Here is a 20,329-nt window from a genome sequence, read left to right as displayed (position 1 = left end):
ATAATGACCAACAATAAAATACGGCGTTTTTATAAGTGTACATCAAAAACGAGCCAGAGGTTTGAATCCCAAAAAGTAACCTTAATACGATCATCCCTGTAACATTATGCGGCTCGAACATTGACACTTTGGAAAATGAAAATGAAAAATACACACATATATTTTACGTGCAGTTAATAAACATTAAATAGAAACGTATTGACTGAAAAATTCAATAAAGTGAACTGTATTTGGCTCGTAATTCTTTCACGTATCAGTAAAGGGAGCCCCTGTACTGCTAGTAGTGCTCGTACCAGACGAAAAATACTCTTAAAGGATAAACATATGATTTAATGATAATATAAATGCTCTACAAACAACGGAGAAGGCATGATAATGATCCAGTTCAAGTTATTTATTCATGTAAGTTATTGAAAATGCCATCTACAAGAATCCCTTTACAATCATATTTTTGGTCCTTTTCAGATAATCTCCTGGTACATTTGATGAAAAAGGTTAAAAAGGAAAAAAAACATCAGAAACTCTGCGAAAGCAAAAACTCATCGTGAAGATCTTCAATGGCTCAATATCAGTCTCTGACTGAACCATCAACTGTAGATTTCACAAAGTTTTAGCATTTCCCTGACACTTGTCAAGTTTCTGCTCAAGCTTCTGTTACAAACCAGAAGGAGCTGCTGGTGCCGCTGGCACGCAAGCCACTGGCACCCCAACCCGAACACCAGTTCTAGCACCTCGTGGGATTATGCAGCCATGCATCAGAAAATGGGTGAACACGACAATGGCTGCGAGCTGTGTTTTGCTTCGAGCAACAATCAATTAATGCAGTCACGATTATTTTTGACCACACCAGCGATTCCCGACCAGCTTTCTGTTTGGTGGTATGACGGGATATAATTGTAAATGAACCCATTAAAATTGTGAGTGGTCAGCACAGGCAGAATAAATCCAGCCAACACGTACTCATAGGACTGTAGATCGCAATTAGCATTCTTTTGCTCACACGCCACGCAAGAGGACCACGCTCACACTTACACTTGCGCTTAGCCTGCTACTTTTGCGAATGAATTGCATCTTTGTTAGGCTGCACCGTTGCAATAATTTCCACCTCGAGAGCCACGAAGAGACCTGACCTCAGCTCGGTGAGCAGGAAGCAGACGCCGACATTTTGTGGTTGGAGTGGCTTCAATTCCCTGAACTGATTTTTGCCTCCTTCTTGGTGCGGTGTAAACATCTGAGCTGCGCAGTTTAGCTTCATCAGACTGTATCATATTATTACAAAGTGCATTAATCACTATACTTAGCTTGAAAAAAAACAGCAACCATTGACTGTTAAAAAGCAAACGGAAAAACATTTCCTGTTGGCCTACCTCTCCCCTTTGTTGGGTGGGAGCACGGCAATTTGAAGTCAAACGAACATGTCGGACGGACATGAAGAGAGTTTAGAGACTATGACGGGTCTACGGCAGGTGCATGATTTGCCCTCTTTTTTTTGTATCAAAATAATTTCTAAAGGCGGGGCTTTGAAACCTTTCTAAAAAGTTGACAGATTATTTCTGTGGACTGTTGTTCATTTTCACTCTTCTTTTTTTTTCTTTTTTCCAAGGTGTGGCAAACAAAGATGAAGACCTGTTGTTCCTTCCTGCTATTACTATGCGTGGCACAGCTGCTCTCCCCATCCGGTGCCCTGCCGTTCGAGCAGAAAGGCTTCTGGGATTTTGCCTTGGACAGTCTAGACATTGACATGAAGGCCATGATGAAAGATGAGGAAGAAGGATCAGCCATTGAAGAGTTGCCCACTCCTGAAATGCCCACCTGCCCCTTCGGCTGCCAGTGTCGACTCAAAGTGGTCCAGTGCTCTGACCTTGGTCGGTGAGAGTGTGTTTGTGTGTGTGAGAGTGCGTGTGTGTGTGTCTGAGTGTGGGGTGTGGGGTGGGGGGATAAAATGGAGATATCGCTGTGATATTTGTCAACATAAAATGTGCAAGGTTTTCAAAAGGGCCCGTCGGCAAAGCAAACATGATTAGTGAAACTCATCTGAATTGCACGCAGACTGCAAGTCTGAGCCTGAACTGAACTCCAAAAAGCGGAGACGTCTTGCTTTATCCCTTGGAAACAAGTTTATTTTGAAAATGGGAGTCTCTGTTCCAGATCCTGAGTGCAGATATTGATTGGAAGATGAGGTTTAGTCAGAAAATAAGGGGAGCTATGGTAGGAACAAGACAAAGTTTGTGGATTGAGAGGGATCCAATGGGTTGAGGATTAAGCGAAGCCGAGAGAAAACCAGTACAATCATGGACAAATAGCAGACACTTACAGGAGGCAAGCTTGTTCACATTTAGGTGAACGGGTTCTCAGAAGAATTTAGTATGACAGTAAATGATATGTTCAGCTTCACAAAAGAGAAATCAAATCCAAATGGACCTCTCTGTAATGAAATACATTTCAGAATTTTCAGAATTACATTTCAGAACTAAAACCCTTCTTCACTTCTCTTTTCAATTAAAAAGGGAAAAGTTATTGACAACTACGGAGCACGATGCTTTCACTTCAACTTTTAGATTAGCATAACCACGATAATGGAGACTCTACCCAGACATTGTGTTAAAACATTTCCCGTTAATATGGTCAATATTACCTGTCAACTTTCATCGAAAGTTTTCATCAACCAATAATGATCAAAACTATTTTAAATATGATGTTGCGATCAGCTAGAGTGCGGAGGATTTCTCAATGTTTTCATTTTAAGTTTGATCATCAGTTCTACGTAGACTAAAATGAATGTGAGCTTCCATATTTACAGGTAAGAACCTTTGCTGTTTTTCTCTTTGGACGTAAAAGTTTTGTTGATTCATCACTTTGCAAACTCAGTATTTATTGTGAAAGCCTGGCGTTTCTGCAGAGGATAAATGTGGAAGCATATAATTTCCTGAATGCTTATTTAGAACAGATGTGTGTTCGGCAGTGGCGTCTGTCTCCTCTCCGTGTGCATCCCCACATGGTGTTAAGTATTTGTCTGGAGGGGCGCTGGGGGTTTGACAAGGTGCCAGTTTTGTCAGTATGTGGTGAAGCCTTTGAGCTGTGTGGCTTTACGGGTGAAATCTTTGAGGTTTTGGGTCACTGGCCGATTCATTCTCAGTGCTACTTCTTGGATGTTTGTTCTACTTTGTTTATAAGGACTATCAGCTTTGATGGCGCATTCCACATTTGAAAGTGTCGGCGGTAGCATGCAATCTGAAAGCTGCTCTGGCACATCTCAAGATTGTTCATTTTTTTAAAATCCTCAATTCACCGAGTAAGATTATGCTCCCACAGCAGCAGATTGTTGGAGTCTATTTGAAATATTATGTTCTGAAAGCTGCCTTTGCTCCCACAAAGTGAATTTGGTGTATGATTAAGGCTACCATGCAACTTGCACGCTTCTCAGTAATGCGTGGATTTGAACCCAAGCTGGACGGCACCGCGCAGTTCGATCACCGGTGGTGAAACAGAGGGCGCGGCTCGTTACAGCCCAAGCCATGTCTAAACTTAACTCTGAATGGACAGCTGTGGCTGGTAGATGTGGTTGTGAAACACTAGATGCCAACGGGAAAACTGGTACTCGCTGCCAAGCTTGCATCTTGCTCACGGTCCAGATGAAGATTCTCTCCAGTTGGGGTTTGAGTTTTGTGGCCGGCTTGAGCAAAGGACCGAGCCATTTGCTACATACGCTGTACTTGGAATTTGAATTGTGATGTGGTTAATGATCAAGACGGTGCAAAAATTTGCAAAGTTTTTTCCTTTTCCCACTAATAAGGTTGAAGATGACTTCCTTGTTATCTGACATGTTATCTTTTTTTCCACATGAATAATGAGACACCAACATAGGATACACCAAATGGTTAACAATTGCGATTAGCACTAGCGCGGTAGCAATTACCATTTGAGGTCGGCAAACACTCGTGTCCATTTGGCTAAAACATACATCATGTATGTACATTACACTTGAAAAGTACAGGTATCTTAAAAAAAAAAAGAAAACAATTACAGACAACACTTCAACAAGAAAAATCCATCAGAAAACATAAGGTGTATCTGCTTGCTAGCTACAATGAAGTCAATGAATGAACTTCTTGTTTCTGTCTTCAAGAAGAAGACATCAGTCATGCAGCCACTAGATGGTGCACCAGCACAAGAAATAAACATTCATTCATCCGTCCATTTTCCGAGCCGCTTATCCTTGAAAGGGTCGCTGGAGTGCTGGAGCCTCTCCCAGCTAACTTTAGGCGAAAGACAATGTATCCTGAACTGCTCGCTAGTCGGTCGAGCAACTTTTATTTGATAACTGTTTATTCATCTTGTTGTTGGTTATTTGGGGTTGTTTAATGCCATAATTGTGACAGCGTTATTTGTCCTTTTGGGTAGCGCTCTTCACTGGCTCTGATTATTGAAATACAGTATTGGCCATATCTGCAGTGCGATTCTCTGTGGAAAATGGATAGTGGTGTAAGCATGATGTCGCCTGAGTCTCAATGCAGAATTTTTGTGCCCCGCGGTGTCATTAAATAATTCAGCGCCTCGCTTCTCGTGTGTATGTCCCCACATAACAGGCAAATGAACTGTTTATTAACCATGACCACTCCGGCACATGTTAGTTGGCCAACACCTGACTACAGACATGAGCACACTGTGTACAAGAGAAAGTATTTGACTGACCAGTGAAGGGTTTTCTCCAGCAGTTTCAACAGTCACACATGTCCAGGCAGTCCTGCAACTCAAGGGCGTGTCTTTGTCCATTAGAGCCCTATTTTAAAAACATGTTGAATCTGACAAAATTAGTATTCATTAAAATTTTTAAAAACACAATTCTTTGTAATGTATCAAATTTAAAAGACATCTTTTGGCCTTTTGGTGGGTCTTTCAAGTAAAAAAAAAAAGCTTCCTTGACATTCCTTCCTTCACACACACACACACACACACACACACACACACACACACGCACACACACCTACGCACACACACACACACACACACACGCACACACACACACACACACACACACACAACAATAACACACAACCATCGGAGTGCCAGCTTGTGCCGTTTCCTTTTCATTTAACAGAAGCTTCATACTGATGGTACTTAAATCGCCATCTTTGACTTTGGTCAAATGAAGACCAGATGGAAAACATCTGGTGTCCCCATCTGTTGTGTGTGTATGTGTGGGTGTGTATATATGTGTGCATGTCTTTGTACGCAACCAACCTGTTATGCGCTCCGTTGACGTCTGTGGGTGACCTCCATGGTTGTGTTTATGTCCAACTCTCATTAAAGTCCAGTAATGGCTCAAAACCACAAAGTGCTCATTAGACATTTTGTGGCACTGTGATTGGTTTAATTTTCAGCCCTTAAAACACACTTATTGTCCTTAAGTCTAAGTCTGTATATCTCAAGTGGTTGCACAGTGAACACAAAACATCTTTTCAGGATCTAAATTCAAATTGCCCATGGAAGTGTTTAATTCACTGCCAGCCTTCCCAGTTAATATGGATATTTGACTTCTAAAGCTGTCAATGGCAGTGAATGTTAATGGCATATGACTCCCTGCTGTGTTTTTTATTGGTCTCCAGGTCTGAGTGAGGTGCCAAATAATATTCCTCCTGACACCAGATTCCTGGATCTTCAGAACAACCACATCACCGAACTGAAAGAGAACGACTTCAAGGGCCTCACCAATTTATACGTAAGAAAAACATGCAGTCTGGCCATATTCACATGGACTGTCCATGCGTAACAGAAGCAGCTTACATTGGCTTCATTGGTTGTGTGAAATATCATGAAGAACCTCCACTTCCAAGAAGATTGAGATATTTTCTTTCCATTTCTGTTACACGCATCTGAATGGTTAAATTCGTGAAAAATGAAGGCCGAGGCCAGATGGAACTCGTCAACCTCTGCTTCTCTTTTGCGGAGCTTTACTTACTTCTAACCGACATTTTGTAGCACCGGTAAGACAAGACATTATGCAATAAGATCTCTGTTTGAACACCTTATATCAGTCCTAGTCGTCCTCAATGTATCGGGTGGAGAGATATTAATCTCGCTTGAATTCACACATCCTGCGGGGAGTCCATTCTTTTCTGTTGGCTATTCGGGAGCTTCCACATAACAGACTCACTTTTCACAGGGATTATCTCTGAGGAACAACTACATCTCTAAGGTCCACCCCAAGGCATTCCTCCCTCTCCAGAGCATGCAGAAGCTCTACTTCTCCAAGAATCTGCTGACTACGATCCCCAAAAACTTGCCTCCTTCCTTGGTGGAGATCAGGATCCACGAGAACCGCATCAAGAAGGTGCAATCTGGTGCCTTCTCTGGACTGGGCACCATGAACTGCATAGGTCAAAGACCCTGAACACAGCCTTGATATTCACTGTGCATTTATGATTGAAAGTGCCTTTGTGATGAAAGCGTGTTCTGTCTTCTATTTTGCAGAGATGGGAGGCAACCCCATCCAGAACAGTGGTTTTGAGCCTGGTGCCTTCAAGGGTCTCAAACTGAACTTTTTGCGCATATCAGACAGCAGACTGACTGGAGTGCCCAAAGGTAATGGCTCTTTGTGACTTATATGCAAAATATATTTAGGATAGAACACTCAGGCAAAGGCGGGACAGCACTTGAGTTGTTAGTTTTGCTGCCTGACAGCAAGAAAGGCTGATCCTCTGTCCTTCATATAGTCAATTGAATGCGTTGATGGAAGATCCCACACTTCCAGTTGGTCTTATCAAGCATGATGAGAAATCTAAACACTCCTGATTGCAATACAATAAACAGCTATTTATAATATATTTATTAAGTCTCAGTGGAGCCCAACAAAGACAATTGATGTTTTTCTTTCAGATCTTCCCGAGAGTCTCCATGAGCTTCATCTTGACCACAATGAGATCCAGGCTGTGGAACTGGAAGACCTGAAACGCTATAAGAACTTGTTCAGGTAACCTTCAGTAGGAGGCATTTTAAAAAACTTCACACAACATAGAAGTTTGCAAATTAGGATACGGTAACCAATTTCTCTGTTTTAACAAGCATTGTCATTGAATTTAAAATGAACATGCATATGTGGGATGACCAGTACATCTGAGTGAAATCAAGAAAGTTATTTTTTGTGATGAATCCTGATTCTGGTCAGAATGTGTTGAAGATGCCAAGGTGTTTTTGCACCAATGAACTGCGACTGCATTGACGACAACTGCTCGCCTCTACACAGTAGTTTTTTTTTTTTTTCCCGAGACTACTGCATGAATTTTGCCGTAGAAAGAATAGAGCAGGTTCCCAACAGTCCTGAGCTGAAGCCTAAAAGGAACAAATCAAATTATATCAAATTCACAAAGAAAAAATCGGCTAAAATACACAATAGTGAACTGTTTTTTAACAGGGTTAATCCATATAGAGAAGAAATGACACTATTTCAGGAGAGATTTTGCAGTTTTTCTGTGTGTCTTTTAATGATAATTACTGTATTATAACTTTAACCAGATTATGTGATACCTCGATTTGTCCGTTTTTTTTTTAAATGTGAGCCGCTGCTGGGGTAAATTTTTTTCCTCTCACGTTGACAGCTACAATTAGGTAGCGAGTTAGCTATTAAGACAATGAAGTTCATTACAAGCAGCAGATTGACAGATAGGGAGCAGGTCTTAAAAAAGACACACATTGTGTGTTCAACCAAACCACATTAATTATGTCTAAAAAAATTCAGCTAAATGCTATTTTTTTAATGCAAAACGCCATAGATGGGCTAGCAAAACTAGCGTTGATGTTGGTGTATTTCTAAACCTTTAAACAACTCAAATTTGGACACAAGGGGTAGCAACACATACAGATAGAACTTAACAATACAGTGTGTATTCTTTAACACGTGGAAAAACAAGAAATTATTTTATTGCAGCTTTGTTGAGATGGTCTTCTGTTTCATCATCAACTCTGTATATGATATGGCTGCCTGTGTTATGATGCCCCCTAGTGGCCAAGGTGCACACACCACAATGAGCAGCACAAAGCTGCACTGATTTAACATGAAACTGTTGCTTTACATTCTAAATTAGGATTTTATTAGAGTTCTGTTTTCATTATTAAAAAAGATGTCGCAAAAAAGTTTCTTGATCTTTTGGGGTCGCTGGACTGGATGATGGCCTTTCAAAGCAGCCACACAATTTTGGTAAAATTTATTTAAACGGTGAGACCGTAAGACAGGTTTCACTCCAATGTACTTACCATTTTTGTTCCAGGTTGGGTCTTAGTTTTAATCACATCCGTAATATCGAAGGTGGAAGTCTTGCCTATTTAGCGCATCTCAGAGAGCTGCACTTGGACAACAATCGTCTCTCCACGGTTCCCAAAGGCCTCCCAGATATGAAATACTTGCAGGTGTGTCCACAGCAACCCTCGGCTTTGTCACGGTTTTTGCAAGGACAAGCCACAAATGTTCTACTTTTGCTCCCAAGGTGGTGTACCTTCACAACAACAACATCGGCAAAGTGGATTTGAACGCCTTCTGTCCTAAAGGACCAGCAGGAACGAAGAGGGCTTTCTACCACGGCATCAGTCTCTTCGCCAACCCCGTCAACTACTGGGAGGTGCAGCCTGCAACGTTCCGCTGCGTCAGCGGCCGAATGGCCGTCCAGTTCGGAAACTACAAAAAGTAGAGGAGGGGAGTTTGCTCGCAAATGCAGATTAGGAGGGTCTCATGATGGAGGAATGAAGGAGACAGTTTAAATTAATAAAAAAAAATCTAAATATTTGGGAAGATGGAGATTTTCTTTCATTATTTTTCTTTGATGGGAAGGAAGTGGATGAAATGGAAGTTTAAAGGCAGAGAAAATTCTTATTTGAGAAGAATGTTTGGCCAGAACAAAAGGATAAATAATAATAATAATTGTCCCTTGCACAATGTCTCTTTTTATAGTTGAAGCTTATTTCTTTTTGTATTAAGATTACCCGTTGACAATACCCAGAAAGCCTAGTTATAGATATTTAAATTTAGAAAATGTTGCTTTTTATGACTGCGTGTTGTACAAAAGGAGACTTGTCTGAAAAATGGCGTTAATATCTAACACTCTCACTTTCTCGCCATGTTGCAACCAACACCAAGACTTACAGAAACCAAGATGCAAATTTGAGTTGAGCTGGTTCAATGACATGTTTTCTTCGGATTTGGGGTTCACTTGACCGAGCGGCCTCTCCTTCATCTGTAAACACGTATTGTATTCATCTGACTGAACTGCCAACCGTTCTGCGTCACGAGTCACTTGTGCCTTTTATCACTATTCTGCGCTCTGTAAGTAGTCCTTGAGGGGGCACTAAAGTAGTGGGGGTGTGCCCCATTTCGAGCAACACACACACCGGTTTTGCTTACGGACAATAAAAAGTATTGTGTACACGTAGTGCTGCAAACTCAAGTAGTGTTGATGCATGGTTTTGCACAATTTTTGCTTCCTTTTCTCTGTGCTTGGTAACACAAAGACGCTTCTGCCGTCGACATGTTGTCCTTTCTCCTTTCTGTAATCTGACAAGCTACTGCTGCATGTGAATAAAGACATTTCGAAATGCTGCATTAAGCCAGAGAGCAACCTCTGGGTCCAATATCATATTGAAGAAAAATTAAACAAGGGGAACCATTGGTAGAATGAATCATACACATTCTACTATTATCATGATATAACTGTTACTATTTTAATTGCTAAGATTGTTCGAGAAGATGTCAACGGGTCCTTATTGGAATATACGCATACTGCCTTGAAGACATGAATTTAAACCCATATTCTATGTTTAATGGTGCTATACAGTATGTACATCTTTTCCAGTGTAAACCTTCACAGATTATTACCAACACAACAGAATGCAAATAAATTATGTCAAAGATGTCTATGTGCCATTTTGCAGCGATAGGTCTATCAACTGAAGTCCAATCATCCAACCGTCTACTCATGCGGCATCAATGCACTCATTCAACCGTTTTAAATAAGCCACACACATTTAGGTGCCAGACACGTTGGACTAGTGCTGAATCGACATTGCGCTTCGCTGCTATTGTGGAGCAACAAAGGATCTGTCAAGGTGAATGTTTATACACGTAAATAAAGTGTTGTGTTCAGTCCGGCAGAAGAGGGAAAAGCTGCTGCCTGTGGGCGAGAATATGAAACAAAGCATCCACCCTGACCTGCTTCGGTCAATTCAACATAGTGAATTTAGTGCAGCTAATTACCACTGGAGCAATAAATAAATGAATGAATAAATAAATAAATAAATAAATAAATAAATAAATAATAAATAAATAAATAAATAAATAAATAATAAATAAATAAATAAATAAAAAAAAACGAAATAAGGCCTATCTTGCTAGTAATGTAATGTTATGCTTGGCGACCCAGCAAAGTATTGATGAACCTCAGACATTCCGGTGTTAGTTCGAAGGTGTGAACAAAGTATGGTCCGTGCCCCCCATGCTTTGTTCTTTAATCTGGCCTGATGAGTTGTATTATCAAGAGTCCTTTAATATTTGTTGGATTATTACCACATTAACGTGTTTCTAAAAAAATACATTTACCCCTTTAAATAAATAAAATAAACATGAATTAAGAAGATATATAAAGAAATAATAACAATAGTCATGATTATCATCGTCATCCTCCAAAAACTACCTTGGCTGATCTGTCTGTCATTCCTTCAATTTCCATTTTTTTTATGCTGTCTTTTTCATTTTGATGGACTGTTGACGTGTTTTGGTCACTTAGTGATGACGCGAAGGTGCAACAGATGATGCGCTCGCGTCGCTCTCGCGGTGACACCTGCAGGAGGACATCATGCATGCGGCGTCTCCGGCCACGCTCTCGCGTGTGAGCTCGTCTGCATCCGACCCATTTCGCCCTCAAACGAGGGATTAGGAGGAAAGACGGAGAGGAGGAGGAGCGAAGAGCATCTGCAAACAAGCTGGATGTTTTGGTCCATCGCCTCTTTCGGGAGGCAGGCTGCGGCCTGCGGATTGTCGACGGAAGCCTCGGGCTGGTTCGGAAATGTCGCAGCGATCTTATGGCTGGTGAGTGCACGGGAGCAACAGAGCTTGCAAACGCATCAGAATTAACAGCTGGCTTGTGGCCGACGAGTGGACACGCGCTTGGACTTGTTGTCAGAGATGATTCATTGCCTTGTCGATTGGATCATCTCATCTGAAGTACGGATGCTACTGCACCATTTGTTATTGTCCGAGCTCGTTCCGAAGCAGCTTCTCCGTGACTGTCAAAGAAAAAGAAAAATACAGCGTGAGTAACGTGATGAATTCAGGCTGGCTCTTGCGTGTAATTGTTTGTACTGACAGAGAACTGTGGCGTTGGATTTATTTGGTCTGCAGGCATCGGCGGCATGCATCCGTACGGAAATGCCACATCGCTGAATCACGAAAAAAAACCGGACATTTATTTAGACTTGCGTGCCATTGCCAAGCATGTTAGGTGAAGTTCGCAGCAGGGCATTTCTGTAGCATCGTGCAATACTGAATTTCTTTTTCGCGCAGTGCATGGTGAGGAGAGCGAGAGGTGGAGTTTGGCATCGCAATCTCCGCCTCTCTTCTCATCATGCACTTGGCACAACACACACTTTGTCCCACGGGAGCTGAAATTAAAGCCCTGCAAAAGGACTGCTGTAATGACCACAAGCCATTCTTCTATTGAATACCAGCAACAATGTTTTTTTTTAACCTTGTATTTCATCATGAGAACACGCTTTATAGAAAATTAATGGATGGACACTATGGAGAGTGACGAGAATCGCGTTAGGTAGAGCACAGACTTCTGTTGTTAGCATGTCACTTCCAGGTTAACAAATCTGTCTCAACATATTTAAGGGAAGTTTGGTGCATTGATTCTGTGTTTGGACCATTCCTGCTATAGAAACCTATCCACAGCCATGAACTTGTGGACCAATGGTTTAGTTCACCTGCCACCATGGGGACCTCGATTCAAGACTCCAACCAATCTGTCACCCAAACTCAGTGCTGTGGTGTCCTTGAGCAGTAACAAGACATTTGCACCAAAACGGAAATTGTTTTTCCTTTGGCTCATGCCCCCACCTTTACACGAAATTCATGTACTTCCTGTTGGTGAATGTGTTCTTCTTTTGTGTTTTCTCAGTGAGGCCACAAGGTGATGGCAGTCCAGATTGAGTTTGAGCATGACTATCATCTGTCCCAGATAATGGCCACTCTCCTTGTGCAGACGTGAGCCTTCCCACTGTGTTGTCCCTGCATCACCTCCTCTTCCTCTCCTCTGTGACACCCCCCCACCCAGCCCTCCCCACAACTCCACCCATCCTGTTTCCGTGTCTGGAATTGACATCGCTTATGATGGCATGCTGCGGGCGCTCTTTGGACTCCCCATGCACACTGGCCTTGCTGGTGGGCTTCCAGTTTGCTTTTGTGCTATACTTCTCCTTCGGGGGCTTCAAAGGCCTGGTGTCCGTCCTGGTTCACACCACGGAGCAAGAGTTCGATTATTCGCGACCCCACGACGTCTACACCAACCTCAGTCATCTGAGAGCGCCGCCTCCCCCACCTCGCAACTCTGGCACTGGACCTCCTGTGACGGGACCGCCGCTGGCCGAATGCCAGATTGTGTCCCCGCTGCTGGGTGAGGACGCTAAAACAGTGAACCCCCACGATTTGAGGGTGCGTAGGCATTAGGCTGGACTGCAAAGAGATACAAATTGTGTATAATTGATGACCAATCTTGTCACGGAAGGGATTTGTGTTGCCTCCGCCCCAGTTCTACAATATTTTTGGATATTGGCATTGAGAAAAAAGAAATCCAAATTTTAACCCCCAAAGTTATAATAAACAGGGAGAAACTGCCAACAAGTGTTTTGGGGATTGGTTATTGCCCCTCCCCCCCAAAAAAAAAAAAAACAAAAAGAAAAATGGGAAAAAATGTAAATACTGAAAAATAAACATTCAAAATAATCCATAAAGGTGAATCCCTGGCTCCCGAACTAGTATGCAGGCGGGGGTCTACTGTAGATAAAATAAATTTTGATCTGTCTAATTGGAAGGATTGTACGTCAAACCTTTCCTTTCCCCACAGTCGGGCCTGTGTCCGTGCACCTTTCATCACCTCTGACTTTAGAGGAGATCAGAACGAGAAACCCGTTGGTGTTGCCGGGCGGACGCTACCGCCCACCGGACTGTGAATCCCGGTACCACACTGCCATTGTGGTACCGTACCGGAACCGGCAGATGCATCTTCGTGCTCTCCTCTACCACCTCCATCCTTTCCTGCAGAGACAACAGATCCACTACAGCATTTATATAGTGCAGCAGGTCAGGAGAACAGGTTATTGATGCAAACTGTTCAATGTTATTCTGTACAACCACAAATACGTTGCAAATGTATTTGTAATTATTTTCACCCCCAAAAAAGGAATTATTTGGAACCGTTATTTACAGCTTGGTCTGGCCCACTTATTCAACTGTGTGACCTGCAAATGAAAATGAGTTTGACACCTTTGCTGTATCTACAGACACATGCTAGTGCAATTCAACTGCTATGGCAGTAATATTCGCGCAGGGTCACTCTGTTGGACTACATTGTTGGTTTCTTTATGATTTTCTGAATCCATGCAAGAATAGAACTTCCACAGTTCTTAGTTTTAAAAGAGAACCGGGGAGAGGCAGATACTTGTGTAGAACACGGCATGAGTGCTGCAGTGACATATGCACGGACCTTTTCACAGATATCACATTGGTGAAGAAAGTGTAAACTAACTATGAAGTCAGAAGTCGGTGGAGTGAGCCACGGAAGGGATTCGTGTTGCCTCCGCTCCAGTTCAAAAATATTTCTGGAAAATATCCCGCATTGTTTTTGTCTCGCAGTGGGGAAATGGAACCTTCAACCGAGCCAAGCTGCTGAACGTTGGCGTCAGGGAAGCTCTACGAGATGAAGATTGGAACTGCATCTTCCTGCATGATGTCGACCTGCTGCCGGAGAACGACCACAATACCTACACCTGCCACAAACAGTTTCCCACACACCTGTCTGTGGCCATGGACAAATTTCGATACAGGTCGGTGCTCATGATTAGAATGTGTTGGACATACTATGACCATCTGAGCTCCAAAATGGATTAATTACAGAACCTAGAAGGTTAAAATAGATACTCAATAATGTCGCTTGTAAATTTGACACACCACAGAGAAGAATGTTGTTAAAACCCTTGCCAAATTTGAATGATCAGAAAATAGCCAAGTGTATGAATCTTATGTTGCCTGTGTGACCCTCGTAGACTACCCTACCCGCAGTATTTTGGTGGGGTCTCTGCAGTAACTCCGGACCAGTACATGAAGATGAACGGCTTCCCGAACCAGTATTGGGGCTGGGGTGGAGAGGACGATGACATCGCCGCAAGGTAACATGTTAGTTTGACACGGTCAAAATATAATGATCGTCTTTGGCTTTGCTCGCTCGTTATAGTTTTCTGTTTCTACTTTCACTGCTTCATGTTCATTTGTTTTTTCTTTCACCACCACTTGACTTATTTGTGAGCTAACGTCATCTCTCATCTTCACGTCACTTCCCAGTACTGTGGCTTTGCTGTGTACCTCAATGGGCTCAGTGAGTATGTTTGCATTGACAAGCGAGTCAGGTGGGGATTCTCCCTTTGCTGCCTCCTTCCCACTAAGTGACACACTGGACGCATTACACACAGTCAAATCCAAAGACAGCTGGAGCCAAGAGTCACATGGCACATGATTCCTTGTCCAGATGTCTGTAGACACTTGGTACAACAGGAATTGAATAAAGGAAAATCAGCCAGGTGTCAACAGGGAACGTGGATAAACAGATAAAGCAGAAACACGATATCGATACCATCTTGACAGAGCTGGATTGGTGATTGGTGTTGGGCTACAATAGTTTTTTCTGCTCCCATCTAATTTGTTAAACTCAAAAAACAACAATTTTCGACCGAACATGTCTATCCTACTTCATAACTTCACAACTAAACAAAACAATTAACAGGCGGCATAATGTGAGGCCATAGTCCAAAACTGCAAATACTGGAAGCATTTTACTATGAGAGGAATTTCTATAATATTACTGGCACTCCCTCCTAATAACTTCAATAGTTGCATGCAGTTTTTGTACATACTTTTTAACTTAACCTCATCAGCAATAATTTGAAAAGGGGGGAAAAAAACATCTTTAACAGGAAGGATTAAATGTTGAGCACCCATGTACCTTGACCAGAGACATCATAGACAAATGTCACCTGGTAGTGGTCATAGCATGTAGTCTTTTATTTTGAATTTTGCTGACTGATTCTCCATGGGAGGGCCATGGTAGCACAGCTGGTCCTCACAGTTCAAATCCTGGCCCTGCCTGTGTGGAGTTTGCATGTTCTCCCCATGCCTGCGGGGGTTTTCTCCAGGCACTCCGGTTTCCTCCCACATCCCAAAAACATATGCAGCATTAATTGGACACTCTAAATTGCCCCTAGGTGTGATTGTGAGTGCATCTGTTTGTCTCTATGTGCCCTGCGATTGGCAGGCAACCAGTTCAGGGTGTACCCTGGCTCCTGCCCGTTTACAGCTGGGATAGGCTCCAGCACTCACGCAAACCTTGTGAGGATAAGCAGATCAGAAAATGGATGCATTTTCTGTGGGTGTTGACATTGTCTGCTGCTCCACCAGGGTGCGTCTGTCTGGCATGAAGATTGTGCGCCCCCCAGCGGCCGTTGGTCACTACAAAATGATCAAGCACAGAGGTGACCGAGGGAATGAGCAAAACCCACACAGGTACGAACAAACCACTGCAGCAGTCGCCTGACGATCATTGTCTTTGTGGAAACATAGCAAAATAAATTAAATTTAGAGGCCTTATTAGAAGTGGCCAAACATTTGCACAATGATAAGACTCTAAAAATGTGTTTCTTCATTTTATATGAAAAAAAAAATCACAGAATGTGATTGTATGATACATTTTGATGATTTTTACATAGTTTTAATTTCCACAAGAATTTTGATTAAGTCATTTTGATCATGGATATTTTATGATCACCACCGTATTGCACATTTTGCACGTGACCCTGCAATGGACCTTTCCGACTGGTGATCTTCAGCTCCGCCCTCCTCAGCTACAGTTGCCATGCCCCACAATCTTCCAAAATGGTGACTGAACATAACAGATTTGACCGGGATTCTCTATCCCCTTATTCCAGGTGATATTTGGGTATGATTTTTGCAAAATGCGTCAGACTTGTCCAATAGAGTTATACAGAGAGGTCTCAACTATTTCACGCAAAGATATGTACACAGAATTAAGATTTTGGACGGAGCAGGACGCAATGTCAAGAGTTACAGTGAAACGTTGACGATCAATGCAAAAAAGTTTGACGCCTCACAAACTTCATATTGAAATCTAACAGGATAAAATAGTGGAATCGTACTACACATGTAAAGCAGGGTGAGTACTTTTTACTCGGAAAGATCACGAGTAATATCATTGTAGTCTTCATAAGTGAGTGGGTGTATTCATTTGACTTGGCTCGTAATGGAACCCAGTGCTCTGTTTTAAAAGTCTGATGTGAAACAAATGGGCAAATAGACATTCCTCTTGCATGACGTGGTGCATTTACGTATCACAAACCCCCCCCTTAGTGACAAAACATGACACACTTCATTCAGCAGGTCAGTGACACACTAACAAAGTGAAAGTTGTTCTCCTGCAATGTATAAAAGCACTCATGATAATTCAAACAAACTCAGAGAAGATACTTCTTGCTAATGGAATCATGTTGCTAAGTGGACATCCTCCACATGCTCTGCAAATGCTAAGATTAGCCAGACATGCCCAATTTGTCATATTTTTACCAATATGCATTTTCACAGCATAACATCTCCCTAATCCAATAAGTATGAAGATGAAGTGATTTTAATTTTTCTAGATTTGACCTCCTGAAAAGGACCAGACTCAACTGGCGCTCTGACGGCCTCAACTCCCTGACTTACGAGCTCCTCTCCAGAGAACGGGAACCCCTCTACACTAACCTCACAGTTGACATTGGAGAGGAGCCCCGTCGCCCTCAGGGGAAAACTTCAACCCCTGTTCACCAACGTAGCACCTCCAAGACCGCAGCCACAGATAATCGGGGGACAAAGAGGCCAGAAAGCAAAGGATCCAAGGCGGTAAATGTCAATGTGACGAGACCTGACACCCCGAAGACAGAACCTCCTCGGACAAAGGCAGCTAATGAAATTAGACAGGAGAAAGGAAACGTGGATGCTTCTCACATGTAGCACCAAATGGCTTTTTGTTGTTTTTTTAAAGATGCAGGAATGCCTACAGGGCTAGGTGGTAGACCAGATTTCTTTGTTTGCAACAGGTTTTGGATGCCACTTGGTTTTCCCTTCAGGCTTTCTGGCAAAACTGGGTTGAACAATCTAGCTAACCTGCACCTTCATCCGGAGCGCTGCAAATAAAACTTGTGCCTTCTATTGTAAAGCGCTTTTATAAACTAGTCCCGACCCGAGATTCATGATTTCTCCGGTCTCGTGGCAAACATTTTGAGCGCAGGGATGTGCAATTTGAGAGATTACACATTTGTCCCGGTATAGCTGTTTTCTATCTGTGCATCAGTGTCTCTAGAGATTATATTTATATAGAGAAACCTCTTTATTTGTTTACTGGTTTGTATTTTTGTTTGGTGCCTCACTCTTTTTGAGTTTTAGTTTCTAGACAATCAGATCAGAGGGGAACGGAACTCTACTTTTTGACTCATAATATTTATCGATCATGACTGTCATCATACACTGGGCATGATTTATAATGATACTCCTTTTACATGGAGTAATGCTTCTTGATATTGTGGTGTTATTCATACTAACCGGGATAGGAAAAGCAACCTTGCAGTTAATATTTAAGGCACATCCCTACCTTGTGTCTTCTGTCAGAATGTTTCAGCGTTAAAAGTGACTTGTGACAAACACTGTACAGATTTAAAGCATCTTCATAGAGGGTATCGCTAAATATGACTCTATCAGAAGCCTCGAATTGTGTCGGTGAATTTTGTGAATCTCATTTTCATTATAATGTGCATGGAAACAATTGAGAAGGACGATATTGTTCTCAGAGGACAGACATTATTTATTTCTTAACTCCGCCATTTTGAATGTAATTTTTGAGTTTTACAAAAGGAGAGATGGGTGTGTTTGTTTGTGGTGGTGGTGTTGGATGTGGGGGGGAGCCAGTGCGCATCTTGCTGCTCCACACAACGTTAAATTGATGACGTGGCTTGAAATATGATGCTTTTATGATCTGCAATTATCATTCCATGTAGTAGATACAAATTTGAATGTATTTTAATTGTTTTTCCAGTCGCTTGTGAGCTATATGACTTGTTTAATGGTCGATGACATTTGTCTGATTGTGCCTATATCCTATATGTCCATCTCTCATTATCAAAGATGTGCTGATGGCTTCATAACGTGAGCTCATCAGGTGGCACAAAGCCGACTGGAGCCTAGGAATGAATGAAGCTGCAGCGTGTGTGACATGAATGTTAAGTATTAACATTCGCCATTCACAGGATTCAGCCAATCACGTGTGTGCATTTCTCTGCGTGGAGGTTTTCTCATTTGCATCACATGATAGACCCTACCAGCTTAAAGCTGCGCAACTTCATTCTCAATTCTGGCTCACCCAAAACAACATGATCGCACATCAGTTACTCAGTGGAGGTAGTTAAAGAAAATATTAATTGAGGAGTATCTATTTAAATAAAATTATTAACTTACATATTTGTTCGATAATATAGAATGCATTTACTGTAAGGGTGATGTGCAATTTCAGAAGTGTATCTGCAAATTTTAGTTCACGTTGGCATTGTTCTATACTCTAAAAGTGAATTTTATTTCACGAAAGAGAATTCACTTCGGATGCTGACCGGCTTTAACAATTGAAGCATCTGCGCTGTCTGATGAAATCCACATTGATGGACAATGTAAGCGAGGCTTCGGTTTGAAAATGCTTTGCGGTAACGTACAACTGCGGTAACGTACAACTGCACTCCTTAATATACACAGAGCTTTTTCTTGTATTAGTCTACATGTACTAAATATTAGGAGAAGCATATTTTGAGTCGCAGACTATACATACACCCACAATAATTCACAATTTGTGAAATTAACGTTGCACCTCTGACAGTGGCGACTTTGTAAAAGCAGATTCTTTTATAAAGCTCTTGAAACTGCCGAGTGGAGCAAATAAAGAACAATTCTATAATAACGTGTTTAGTGTAAGTGTTTTGCAACATGTGCCATAGCAACAGATTACTCATAGGTGATATTGCAAAAGCAAGTTGATTCACACCCAACTCATAATCGTTGCACGTGTGCTGTGAAGACACTCGGACAGTAATGAACCGCCCACACCGTTTGAGTGTGAATGTTGATGACAACTGGTCACTCGAAAATGATTAGCCATGTCTTCTAATCAACACATTGCTGTGAAACTGCACAAACCTGTTACATCATCGCTTGCATGAGTGTTCTGTGTGGGCATGAAGAGCGGGATTAAAAAAAGTTGGACATGAGCTCATTCCTATAAATAGACAGTGACCCCTCCCGGCCTTTTATTTTCGATCTGTTTCATAATCGCAAATGCTGCATGACCCACTGAGAGATGGCCAAACGCAAACTTGGGTGAACAAAAGTAGAGCTTCGGTGCATCCCAAACAACTACCTCAGTCACACTCGCTCCACGGGAATAAAGTCACTAGCAAGCGTCGCACAAAATGTTTGCGTTTCTTTATTAGCGATCATGTGGAGGAATCTACTTCCACCTGGATGCTCTCTAGCGTGCTTTATGTCAGTAAATGACAGCAGTGACAGTCTACTTTGCAGTTTCTCTGCAGAAGACTGACACACTGGCCTGTTGAAGTGACTGCGGCAGCCTGAGACAGCCTTTAGTCACTTCCTGTTACTGTGAGCCCTGTGAGACACAACTGACCTATCTTAACCCCGGGGACACTCAAACCTCTTTGCACACAATATTGTTAAGCCTTCATATTATCCTTTGACACATTTGCTTTTGTAGGTTTGTCAAGACTTTTGAACGTCATCATTTCACTACCATGTGTTAGAACGAGATAGATTGAATTGTACGGGATTGATATTGATGTTCTTAGGTTGCTAGGTGGGAATGAAATAGACTTTGAATTGGAATTTAGGTGAAGGGAAGAATCTGCTAACGTTTAGTTATTATCACTGAGGCTGTTAACCTAACAGGTCAGATTTATATGTTTGAAGTCAGCA

General features: G+C 42.1%; 2 protein-coding genes across 4 annotated transcripts; both read left to right on the top strand.

Annotated features, from left to right (window-relative positions):
* The first annotated feature begins 1,618 nt into the window (after positions 1-1,618).
* Positions 1,619-8,772, top strand: bgnb (biglycan b). The gene is made up of 7 exons (XM_061812481.1): positions 1,619-1,865; positions 5,607-5,719; positions 6,164-6,377; positions 6,472-6,582; positions 6,877-6,970; positions 8,265-8,403; positions 8,481-8,772. The coding sequence occupies exons 1-7, from the start codon at positions 1,619-1,621 to the stop codon at positions 8,679-8,681; spliced, it is 1,119 nt and encodes a 372-aa protein (XP_061668465.1). The 3' UTR covers positions 8,682-8,772.
* A 2,009-nt stretch (positions 8,773-10,781) lies between these two features.
* b4galt3 (UDP-Gal:betaGlcNAc beta 1,4- galactosyltransferase, polypeptide 3) lies at positions 10,782-18,605 on the top strand. 3 transcript variants are annotated; one of them, XM_061812449.1, is made up of 7 exons: positions 10,782-11,071; positions 12,162-12,656; positions 13,107-13,342; positions 13,895-14,085; positions 14,305-14,427; positions 15,710-15,814; positions 16,963-18,605. In XM_061812449.1, exons 2-7 carry the CDS (start codon positions 12,371-12,373, stop codon positions 17,312-17,314), a joined length of 1,293 nt encoding a protein of 430 aa, XP_061668433.1. In that variant the 5' UTR covers positions 10,782-11,071; positions 12,162-12,370; the 3' UTR covers positions 17,315-18,605. The 3 variants fall into 3 exon arrangements, with proteins under 3 accessions (XP_061668433.1, XP_061668451.1, XP_061668442.1); XM_061812458.1 differs by lacking the exon at positions 10,782-11,071 and adding an exon at positions 11,159-11,294; XM_061812467.1 differs by lacking the exon at positions 15,710-15,814.
* Positions 18,606-20,329: the final 1,724 nt, after the last annotated feature.

The sequence above is a fragment of the Syngnathoides biaculeatus genome, chromosome 2 (genome assembly GCF_019802595.1).
Source record: "Syngnathoides biaculeatus isolate LvHL_M chromosome 2, ASM1980259v1, whole genome shotgun sequence".
NCBI classification, from domain to species: Eukaryota; Metazoa; Chordata; class Actinopteri; order Syngnathiformes; family Syngnathidae; genus Syngnathoides; species Syngnathoides biaculeatus.
Note: the sequence above shows the minus strand (reverse complement) of the source record. Positions and strands in the feature narration are given on the sequence as shown.